The following is a 10,571-nucleotide window of genomic DNA, read 5'->3' as shown; positions in this document are numbered from 1 at the left end:
TGAAGAGACAAAACTGCAATTCACAATGCAGCCTCAACTATTTCCATCTTCCCTGCTTTTCCTGTTGATAGTCAAAGAGAATACGCCACCTCTCTCTCTGCTCAAAACTTAATAAAATTGAGAAGAAACAAACAAACATTTCCATTAAGGGCGTGTTCGTTTTTGTAAAGTGAAGGGGAAAGTCTGGTCAATGGGATTGTGAATCCCGTTGACCCATTTACATATGTTCAGATTTCAAAGATGTGTGGGATTAATTTTCTCAGGTATCACTCAGGTAAATGATACTCTTGCGAGCTACGGGTAAATCGATTTCCCGAGTGGAGGGTAAGTAGATAAAAATTTAAAATCTTAAAATTGCCCCCACAATCGAGAGTACCTCTCCTGCTTCTCTCAAAATTCACCTTCACCGCTGCTAAGTAGTTTCTCCTCGTACACTTCATCGTCTTGCTGCTGTTGCTTGATCTAGCCATCGCTGTAGCTCCGTCTAGTCACCAATGCCAAAGAGTTTATCCTCCTACAATCTGTCATCTTCGTCCTCCCTCTGTTGCCGGCACCATTGATCCTCCCATTTGCCGCCGCCGCTCCGCCTAGTTTCTGTTGTCACTGCTCTGCCTAATTGCCACCGCCGCTTCTCATTGTTCTTTCCTCCATTGAAATGGTAAGAATCACTATTCCTCTGCCCGTTGATCCGTCGTTCCTCTGTGATGCACATAATGCATCTTATTTTTTTCATCCCGTTCAAAAAATTGTTTCTCATTTTATTATTCCTCTTTTATTATTATTTCATTGATTTCCTTTTTTATTTTGATTTCTTGTTTCCAGAATTCTTGGTAATCCAATTTGTTGAAAGGGTACCAGAATGATTTTGGAGGACATTAAACTTACAGTGAGGAGGAATACGCAGTTGGGAGAAGAGAAATGGAGGATCTGTTTATCTTGTTGATCAATCCAGCTATATCCTGTTTAATTGAGATGCTTTTAAAACAATGTTACTTAAGGCATGTAAAACTCAGAGAACCAAGAAATCTAGCCCAAGCGAAGTCTTACGGGAGCTCTAAATGCAGGTTGTTGTACAATAATTTCAAATATACAACAACCTGAAAAAGTTATCAAAATGTCAGCTTTAGGATGGCCAAACACGTAGGGGTTACTTATCCAGTTTACTGGGAAAAAAAATAAAAGAGAAAAATGCATCATACACCATTGTTGTAGGTCTTTGGGCGTTTCATATGATATGGTATTAATTTTTTTGAGAAATCAATGATAAAAGGGTTTTATTTTTTTGCAGAAACATATTGTTGTTAGTTTGGAATAATGAAAATAGGAAACATTTTTTTTTTAATCTTTTATTAGTAGTTGGGGCAGGATTAAGGTGCAATTCTGGTTCAATTTATTGCTCTTTTCCTATTCTTGTGTGATTTTGAATGCTTTTATATTTTTTATGGTTCCATATATTTCAGTTTGAATCTGTTTTATGATGCAAAATAAAGGCTTATTCATGTCCCTTTCTTTTCATTTTTTGTTCACATTTTTGTGGGGATAGTGGAGATTTCATCTGTTCTATTGAAATTAATAGAACTTTTTATTGAAAATTCAAGAAATTAAGTCATATCCATGGTTGAAATTAGTGAGGTTTAGGTATTCAAATGATAGAAAGGTTATCAAGAAAACCTGTCAAGGATTAGAGTAGTGATAGTCCCTAAACCTAACTGTTAGAGAGAGATAATTGTGGATTACCTTTGTATAGTTGTTTGAGACACATGTATAGAAATACTAGTAAGCCCTTATTCATCAAGAAATACTAGTAAGCCCTTTTTGGTGGGTTAGGAGACTTGGTTGGATGTCTTTGTATTTAGGGAAGTTACTATTATTGATTTATTTTTCTTTATTGATTTAGTTTCTATATTATACATAGTTTTGGGTATGGTAAACCATCTCTGAGTTAACAATACGTAGAGTTAGAATAGTACCTAGTGCTTTGTGATTGAGGAGAATGAGTATTATATATTCTAGTTGTATAGAACAGTATTCTCATCTAATATTAAGTTCTGAATTTGAAATTGTTGGTGTTGTACATAAATATTTGGAAATTAAGAAGAGGCATGAACTAGATTTTTTTTTTTTATAAGTGAGAGTAATTTTATTAAATCAAATAACAAAAATACAATCAGCCTAGGAGGAGACTCGAGATGTTACCCCCTAGGACTGAACCATATACACCAAAACTGCCTAAGCCTGAGACACAATTACAAAGCAGCCCAAAATAGATCTCCCCTTTACACCCCCTGCTTGGCCAGAGAGTCAGCCATAGCAAATCCAGAGAATCAGCCATTGCATTTGCTATGGCTGACTCTCTGGCCAAGCAGGCATGAACTAGATGTTAACCAATAATATGACAAGAAACAGTCTACTATATTTCTTAACTAGAATAGTATTGTCACTTGGTCCATGGCACAGGGCTATTTTATATTAGTTTCTCTTAATAAAATCTATGAGGGAAGAAAACATTTAGGTGCTTCATTTTCAAAACACCAATTAGTTTCTAAATTTTAGCTAATTAGTTTACTTTTCTTAGCTTTGTCATTTTAAAGGACTACTACCTAATGTTGGTTCCAGTTATCCGAGTCTTGGGAGAGGTTAATATCTACCTAAACTCTGGTGCTTTTGCACAAAATGGATATTTTCAGTCTCATCAAACCACCATTTTCACACATTTCTTAGTTTTTCTCATATGATAACAATAAGGTGAATAATGAAAAGCATTAGTAGACTCCAATTTGTTGGAAGAAAATTTTAAATACCTATACAACAGTTGATGTTCATTAGAAATAACAATTCTTCCACTATGATCTTACTTTAGAGCAACAATCTTGATTATCTATATTTATGACCTTCAAAAAATTTGGCTTTGACTGATGTTAACTGTGCTTTCTTAGCCAACTGGTGGTGGTTCAGTTGGTAGATTATTAATGTTTAGAATTTCATAGTCACTAGACAATATTGGATTTTCTTATGATAATGGCAATATGTTCTGGCTACTGGGACAAATCTGTCTTTTGTCCTATGATCACTCCTAAACACATCCTAACCCTCTTAAACAGTTAAACCCATCTTTGATTCATTCAATTCCTACATTAGAATTGGAACAACTGGCCTCAGTAAACATCAGTACAATCACTAGGGCTTGCCTCATCACTACTTACGTGCAGTGGAACTAAAATTAGAATTGGATACATAAACCTTGAGGACACGAAGGATGAACATCACATAGTTACCAATGTTTAGAGTCGCAAGCCTCAGCCTCCCCTAGGCTGTGAGGCCCGTCATTAGAACTCAGTGAGCTAGAGTCCATTGTGATCATCTAGATCACTAGATCTGAATGGATGTAATCAATCCATGTAACATTTGTGATTATTTTAGTTGCAATTATGTGCTCAGAGGTGAATGGATATTTCTATAGCTTCTTTAATACATTTTTGAGGCAACCACATACAGGCTTTTCTCCTCTTGTCAGATAAAGTTGCATTTATACTATGGAGTTCCACTTATTCTTTGATTATTATATTGTTTCGTTTTTTATTTACAGCCAAAATGCTGTTTGATTATAGAGAGGCAGTGTACTTGCTTGAAGAGTTACTGCTTATCATGAGATATATCTCAAAAGGCAAATCATTTGATGACTTCTGGGCATAGTGAAGCATGAAATGGAAGTGATGTAGCCATTCAAGTTTCTAATATGGTTGATTCAAGCTATCTATCTCCACTTCAGGTTTCTGAAGTTTGGACTTTCAGCAATTGCACCAAATGTAGATGTATTTGGTATTGCTGATCTTTTCTCTTGCTGTAACAGAAACATAAAAACAAAGAATGGCTTGTGTTAGTTCTAAAGACTCATCCATAAATTCCCATATTACAGTAAAAAGAAATATTACCTAATGTTGGTCCTAGCTATCTAGGATGTTGGGAGGGTTGGACTGGATAGGAACCCAACATTTGGGCATTTTCTTGAACAAAGTAGCCACTCTCAGACTTAGAGTAAGGAATATTAATAACATGATAATAAGCTTCCACCCAGTAAAATATTGTAAAGGAAGGTTTGATTTGAGTTCATTACATCTCCAAAGCCTTCCTTTACAATTTTCTAACACGGAGGTTGCCTTAGGCCCACATCATCATCATCAACAGCATAATAATCAGACACAAGCTTCCTTTGCAGTTGTTTCTACTGCAGTTCCAACAAGCCTCTTTCTCTCTCCTCATCTAAACAACTCTGGCATCTATTATGGGGTTGAAGGAGAAAATGGTGCACTTGATTCTCATTTATATGTAATGCCACTAAAGTCTGATGGTTCTCAATGTAGCGATGGAGCACCAGGTATCATCATTTGTTATTTATGCTCCATTTGGTTGCTGTGCAAATGCATTACACTGATATAAATGTATAGGAGTGCAAGTTTTTGGTCCAATTGCTTCAGGTTTTAGTTTGCTTAAAAAGAGTGTAATGTTTGAATAATTTTTGTTTCAGGTTTTACTTTGCTTTAGGCTATACTTCATTTCATTCCAAATGAACAAAACAAAAGGAATAGATTGGAGCTGGGTAATGAAGGGCTTTAATGCTTTGACATCTATTCTGATTTGGAGTTGTGGAAATATGGAATAAATTGGCGCACTGCAAAGGTGTATAGGGCTAACCCGCTAGAGCTCAGTTTTTAATGACAAATCACTGTGCATACTGCAATAGTGTTCGAAACATGGATTTGGACCCAAAGGGTAAAATTGAGAAGATGTGAAAAAATACCAACTTACCAAGTGCATGTTGCAAAAGAATATGTGAAAGTAAGCAATCTCATTTACCTGCTAAATTGAACAAAAAAAAAAAAAAGAATATAAATACATGTACTTGCCCAGGTAAAACAATCTCATTTCTTTGTTTCTAAGAAATCCGAGCATCAAAATGTGTTTATCCGCCTAATACACTGAACAGGTAGGGGAGAGATATAACTGACATTTTTGGCTCAAAAGGATGAGATTATTTCTTTGTTTCTAAGAAGAAATCAGAGCATCAAAATACTAAGAAGAAACGAGAAGCCTAAATAGCCGCACCTTGTTCAGATTGGACTTCAAATCGGATCAGAGAAGAAGAAGAAGAAGAAGAAGAAGAAGAAGAAGAAGAAGAAGAAGAGGAGGAAGAGAGAAACGTACCACCGGAGCTCTCACCGTCGTCGCCGATGGCCGCTGGTTCGGGTCGCTCACTGTTGTATGATCGCCGGTGTGTGTGTAGGGTTCGGTCTGCAGGGGAAAAGCATACAGGGGAATGCCAAAAATGAGGTTTGTCAAGGGTTTTTTATCTCTATTTTGTCATTTTGCGGCCGGTTTATATCCGGTTGAACCGTGCCGAATCCACCTAACGGGACTTGAAACGTTAACGTTACGCGTTCTGTGAACGACTCTTATTCGCATGTTCACTCGTCCAATGCAGGGTGCACAGAACGCGAACTCGACGTAAGGTAGGACAACGGCAATGCATCAAGGCCGTGATTTTACGGTTTTAGTCCAGCGCTATTCCAGCCGCCAGCTCCAGAGGGTATAGCTGATTTCTCCTCCGTCTTCATCACAGTGAAATCAGTAGTGACGAAAATTCAGGGGAAGAGTTTTAGTGGGACCCAGGCTCATCCAGATAATCGCAGACTCCGTCCAACGGTTCAAGGTTCAACCCCTCCTTTCTTTCTTTTTTCTTTTTTCTTTTTTTTTTATTATTATTTTTTTATTTTGTTCACTAGAATCTACTTGGTGATTTCCTCCAATTCCCCGGCAACAAATTAAAAACAAACAAAAATTTTCAACTTCACAATTTCCCACCTCTTTACCTCCTTCTCCCAGCGGAATCCGGTAAGGAATCCGACGTTGTTCTCACTCTGTATCTTCTTTTTGATATATTCATGCACCAGTCAAAGTCAAGCCAAGCGTTCTCCCAGCAGAAACTGCTTCCCCCATCTCTGCGCACCAAGCGTTCTGGACAAACGTTTTGCTCACTCTGTGTTTCTTCCATCTGCTGTCGAGTTTGCCAGCAATAGTGGGTTAGATGATAGACGCAAAGACTGAACAAGTAAAGGGAATTTCCAGGTTCTGTTTCTAGGGATATTTAGTGTTTACCAATGAATTTCAGCTCCAGAAAAGAAAAAGGTGAGTTTCTAAGCTTTTCATTATACAAAATAGCTACCGCCATTACTCTTCCTGCCAGAGATTTGAGCAAGGGACTACACAGAATAAATTGGTCTCCGAACCAGAGAACCTGCTAGAGGAATGGCACAGCTCGTTACTGTTCAGATCCTTGACTCGGTAGCTTTGATTTAGTCCTTTGCAGGATTGGACGTACAGCAGAGAAGAGGATAGGTTAACTGACTGAATCCACCCAGGCCCAGCACCTCTTGACATCAAGGAATCCGTTAACGTTAGAGCAGACTTTGAAGCCTCGATCAGAAGTCAGAACCCGATGGACTTCAGCATCGATGCGACGGACCTTGGTGTAGCGGTATTACAGGAACTGTGGAATAAAGTAACTTTTGGAGCAGCGCTAATTGTTACGGAAACCAAGGATGTGGCGTTTGAGAATGCAAGTTTCATAGAATTCTCCAAGTGTATCTCAGCGATGAATATTCTCTTTCAAGCCTTACATGCGAAGAGGATTGAGGCCATCACAGGTTTAGCTCCTACAAGAAAGGCACTGGAGACTTTGGATTCTCTGCTGAAGAAAGCCCACAATATCATCAGAGATTACAAATCTTGGAGCCGACTTCGTCTTCTACTTAATTCACAGTCCATGCTGTCACAGATGCAAAATTTAGCGAGAGAGATTGCTGAGACCATATCGTCCTTGGGGCTGGCAAATTTTGACATGGCCCTGAACTTGAAAGTACAGGCCAACCAAATCATCAACGACCTGAGGTCAATGGAGTTCCGATCAGCAGCTGCTACTGAAAGCATTGCATCAGAGATTCAGAAATCAATAGCTCAGAATGAAAGGAATAAGGACCATGCTATCCATCTGCTACATAAGATTGCAGATGCTGTTGGCACAAGTGCAAATGCTTCACTTGTACAGAATGAACTGGCTTTGCTTAAACAGGAGAAGGAAGAGTTGGAAGTTCAGAAAAAGCAAGCTGAGGCCCTTCAGCTTTCTCAACTGATACGGTTATTGTACAGTACAGAAATGGTCAGAAGCCCAAAAGAAGAAGAAACCACCACATTACAGGAATGCCAATTTGACTCATTCACATGCCCCTTGTGTAAAGATATAATGACAGACCCTGTTGCTATTCTGTGTGGGCACAGCTTTGAGAGGCAAGCAATACAGGAGTACTTCAGAATAGGAGAGACTACATGCCCTACCTGCAGACTGCACCTCCCTTCTCAGGAGCTTACCCCAAACCTCTCTCTTCGAAATTCTATTTTAAAGTGGAAGAAAAGGGATATGGACTTGAAATTTCAAAATACAGTCCACAGCATTGCTTCTGATGATCATGACACACTGAACAAGGCTTTACAAGATATGCAAATTCTAATGGAGATGCCTTGCTACAGGGATGAAGTTGTGGAGAAGGGGTTGATCCCAAGGATGGTGGAACTCCTAAAAATCGACAGGCTAAACACCAAGGCAGTTCTTAAATGTCTCTACTACCTCTTCATACATTCAGAAGACAACAAGGTAATCATGAATCTATACGTCAGTATGTCATCTGACTGCAAACCCATCTGTTCTCCATCAACTCTAAAAGCTAAATCTAGTATTTATTTGGCGCTGAGTTGCAGGCAACCATTGTCAAAGCAGGAGCAATTCGCCGAATAGTGAGGCAGTTCTACAAAGGTGAGGCTGAACCAGATGCTGTTGCAATCTTACTAGAGTTGTCTGCAAATGAGACACTTGTGGAGCAAATAGGGAATACCAAAGACTGTATTCCTCTACTGGTATCTCTGCTCCATAATAATAATCCTGAGATCCCACAGAAAGTCCAAAATGTGTTGCAAAATCTCTCTTCCAACACCAATTTTGTCATCAAGATGGCAGAAGCTGGGCACTTCCAACCATTTGTTGAATGCTTTAAACAAGGTGGAAAAGCGATGCATCTTGTTCTCACTTCTTTTCTGTTTTGCACAATGAAGCTTATTCTCTTGGTTTCTTCTTCCCTCAGGACTTTCAGAGACCAGAGCTTCAATGGCTGCGGCCCTAATTAATATGCAACTTGATGAAAACAGCATGAAGAACCTCGAAGATAAACAATTCATACACAAGCTAGTTGAGATGCTCTCATCTAGCTCTCCAGCACGCAAATATGCATGCCAGTGCATTAAGAAGCTACTGGACGTCCCCAAGATGAGCAAACAGTTTCTGGCAGATACAATCACAATACCATGCTTGCTTGGTCTCATCTCATTTTCAAAGTCTGATTTACACTGGAAACAGGAAGCCACAGAGATCCTCACCTTGTTAATTGGATCAAGCCAAGTCCCTGATTTCCAGAAATATCCATGCCTTCAGGAACTTCAATCTGAGTACAATGTCAGCCTCTTTCTGCAATTGGCAGCAGCTTCCAACTGCCAAACAAAGCTTCAGTTCCTACAATTTCTAGTTGTTCTAAGTAATAAATCTGAGACAACTCGAGACCTGATACGATCAGATAAGAAAGCAGTAACCGACCTATTTTCTTCCCTCAATTGCAGGCAATCTGATGTAAGACAAGAAACAATGAAGCTCATATACTGCATTTCCAAAGACCATCCTACTGGGGTTCCACTTCCACCATCCCCAGAAAAGGAGGCTGCAATTACCACCTTAGTAGCCATTCTCACCAGTTCAACAAAGGTCCAAGAGAGATCATCGGCTGCTGGAATCATAGGCCTGCTTCCAACTGATGACATCATTGTTGATGAGATACTCTGCAAATCTGAAGCTTTGAAAGCAATTCAGGAGGTGATCAGCACTGCAGAAGATGAGCATTGTAGGACCAAGGAACCAGTTGAACCAGGTGAGTCCTTATTGGAGAATGCTCTAGCAGCATTATTACGCTACACAGAACCATCCAAGCCTAGGCTTCAGAGGCAAGTAGGCCAGCTTGAACTGTACCCATTACTGGTGCAGCTCCTCTCTAGGGGCAGCTCAGTCACTAAGCAACGGACTGCAATTGCACTTGCTCATTTATCCCAAGCAAGCAACCTGTTAACCATCGATACACCCACCATTGCCAAACAGGCAACCAAGTCCATGCCAATGTTACGAGTAACTAGTCTCTTCCCCAACATGTTTTGGTGCTGCTCAGCGTCAACGCCTAAGCATAACTTGTGCTCTGTTCATGGGTCCACCTGTTCATCCAGGTACACCTTTTGCCTGGTAAAGGCAGATGCACTACGTCCACTGGTGCAAATTCTGACTGACACACACTCTGGTGCAGCAGAGGCGGCTCTAATGGCACTTGAAACCCTGCTAATGGACCAGAGCACACTCCCACATGCAGCTGCTGCCATAGTGGATAGCGAGGGCCTGGTAGCGATTCTAGAGGTGCTAGAGAAGGGCTCCTTGTCTGCAAAAGACAAAGCACTTGTCCTCTTCCAGAAGATCTTAGAGCATAGAGAGATTACACGTTCAGTGTCCCAGAGGTCTGAGACAATCCTTGTTCACCTCCTCTCAGACAACAAACTCAAGAAGAAAGCTGCCTTGGTACTCAGACAGATGAATATCATCCCGGATCAATCTTCCTACTTCTAAACTGGCTGCTTGTAGCAAGGAGGAAACTTCCATTACAGCTATTGGTATATTTGGCATGAGGCTAGAACATGACATTGGTTCTTAGAAAATCTCTACTGACTGCCTGAATTTTGAAGGCCATTATTACTACCTGCATTCATCCCACCTGTAGGAAATAAAGGAGCCTTCAACACACTTGCTACCAGCTTCAATGACAATGAGTTGCTGTACCACTGAAAGAAAACAAAGAGATATATATATGCATGTGCATGCATTGGCATCACATATAGATTTTCCAAATTTGTTGGCATACCTGGATTTGGGAGGCGCTCCATAACCTCATGAAGAGAATCAGAATGTGAACATGGTTGGCATTGTCTATGGGCATAAATGGCACCCTATTTGCTTCACATTCAAAGTTACAGAACCTCCAATCAGATTCAGGTGCAATAACATCAGCCCAAAACTCTTCCAGAAGATGCAGAGACTATGCTAAAGGATATGAAGAGAACAAATTCAGTTCTTTAGATTCAAATCAGCAGTGAGAAATAAGAATTGATCTCAGTCTGTCATTACCTTATTTGAAGCTAATGTATAGTAACCGAGTAGTGGCATTATTTCAGTTTTATAAGCATGTAAATTACTAAGCATTTTTCCTTTCCTTCTTGATCTATTGTACATACAATTTCTTGTCCCTTTTCTTGTAGTTTGATCATGGACAAGTTAATTTCACCCATATATTGATCAGGGAAGGAAAACCAAAGCAACATCCTAGTATGATCAATTGTACATATCAGTACAACTAAGAATTAAATATTTTCTTTTCTTTTAA

General features: G+C 39.6%; 1 protein-coding gene and 1 long non-coding RNA gene across 8 annotated transcripts; one reads left to right on the top strand and one right to left on the bottom strand.

Moving 5' to 3' along the window:
* On the bottom strand, nt 1-5,328 carry LOC148862284 (uncharacterized). Its single transcript, XR_016110849.1, has 4 exons — nt 5,203-5,328; nt 4,807-4,854; nt 886-3,841; nt 1-699 (listed from the first exon to the last, which is right to left on the bottom strand). It is a non-coding gene; the product is annotated as an uncharacterized LOC148862284 (long non-coding RNA).
* Nucleotides 5,191-10,571, top strand: LOC148862283 (U-box domain-containing protein 44-like). 7 transcript variants are annotated; one of them, XM_088981388.1, is made up of 6 exons: nt 5,191-5,328; nt 5,480-5,507; nt 5,618-5,707; nt 5,949-7,705; nt 7,810-8,107; nt 8,190-10,571. In XM_088981388.1, exons 4-6 carry the CDS (start codon nt 6,494-6,496, stop codon nt 9,758-9,760), a joined length of 3,081 nt encoding a protein of 1,026 aa, XP_088837514.1. In that variant the 5' UTR covers nt 5,191-5,328; nt 5,480-5,507; nt 5,618-5,707; nt 5,949-6,493; the 3' UTR covers nt 9,761-10,571. The 7 variants fall into 7 exon arrangements, with proteins under 7 accessions (XP_088837514.1, XP_088837515.1, XP_088837520.1 ...); XM_088981389.1 differs by lacking the exons at nt 5,191-5,328; nt 5,480-5,507 and having other exon boundaries at nt 5,568-5,707; nt 5,949-6,183; nt 6,355-7,705; XM_088981394.1 differs by lacking the exons at nt 5,191-5,328; nt 5,480-5,507 and having other exon boundaries at nt 5,568-5,707; nt 8,190-9,023; nt 9,450-10,571.

The sequence above is a fragment of the Nelumbo lutea genome, chromosome 3 (genome assembly GCF_056320005.1).
Source record: "Nelumbo lutea isolate HS-2025 chromosome 3, American lotus-T2T, whole genome shotgun sequence".
Taxonomy (NCBI): Eukaryota; Viridiplantae; Streptophyta; class Magnoliopsida; order Proteales; family Nelumbonaceae; genus Nelumbo; species Nelumbo lutea.
Note: the sequence above shows the minus strand (reverse complement) of the source record. Positions and strands in the feature narration are given on the sequence as shown.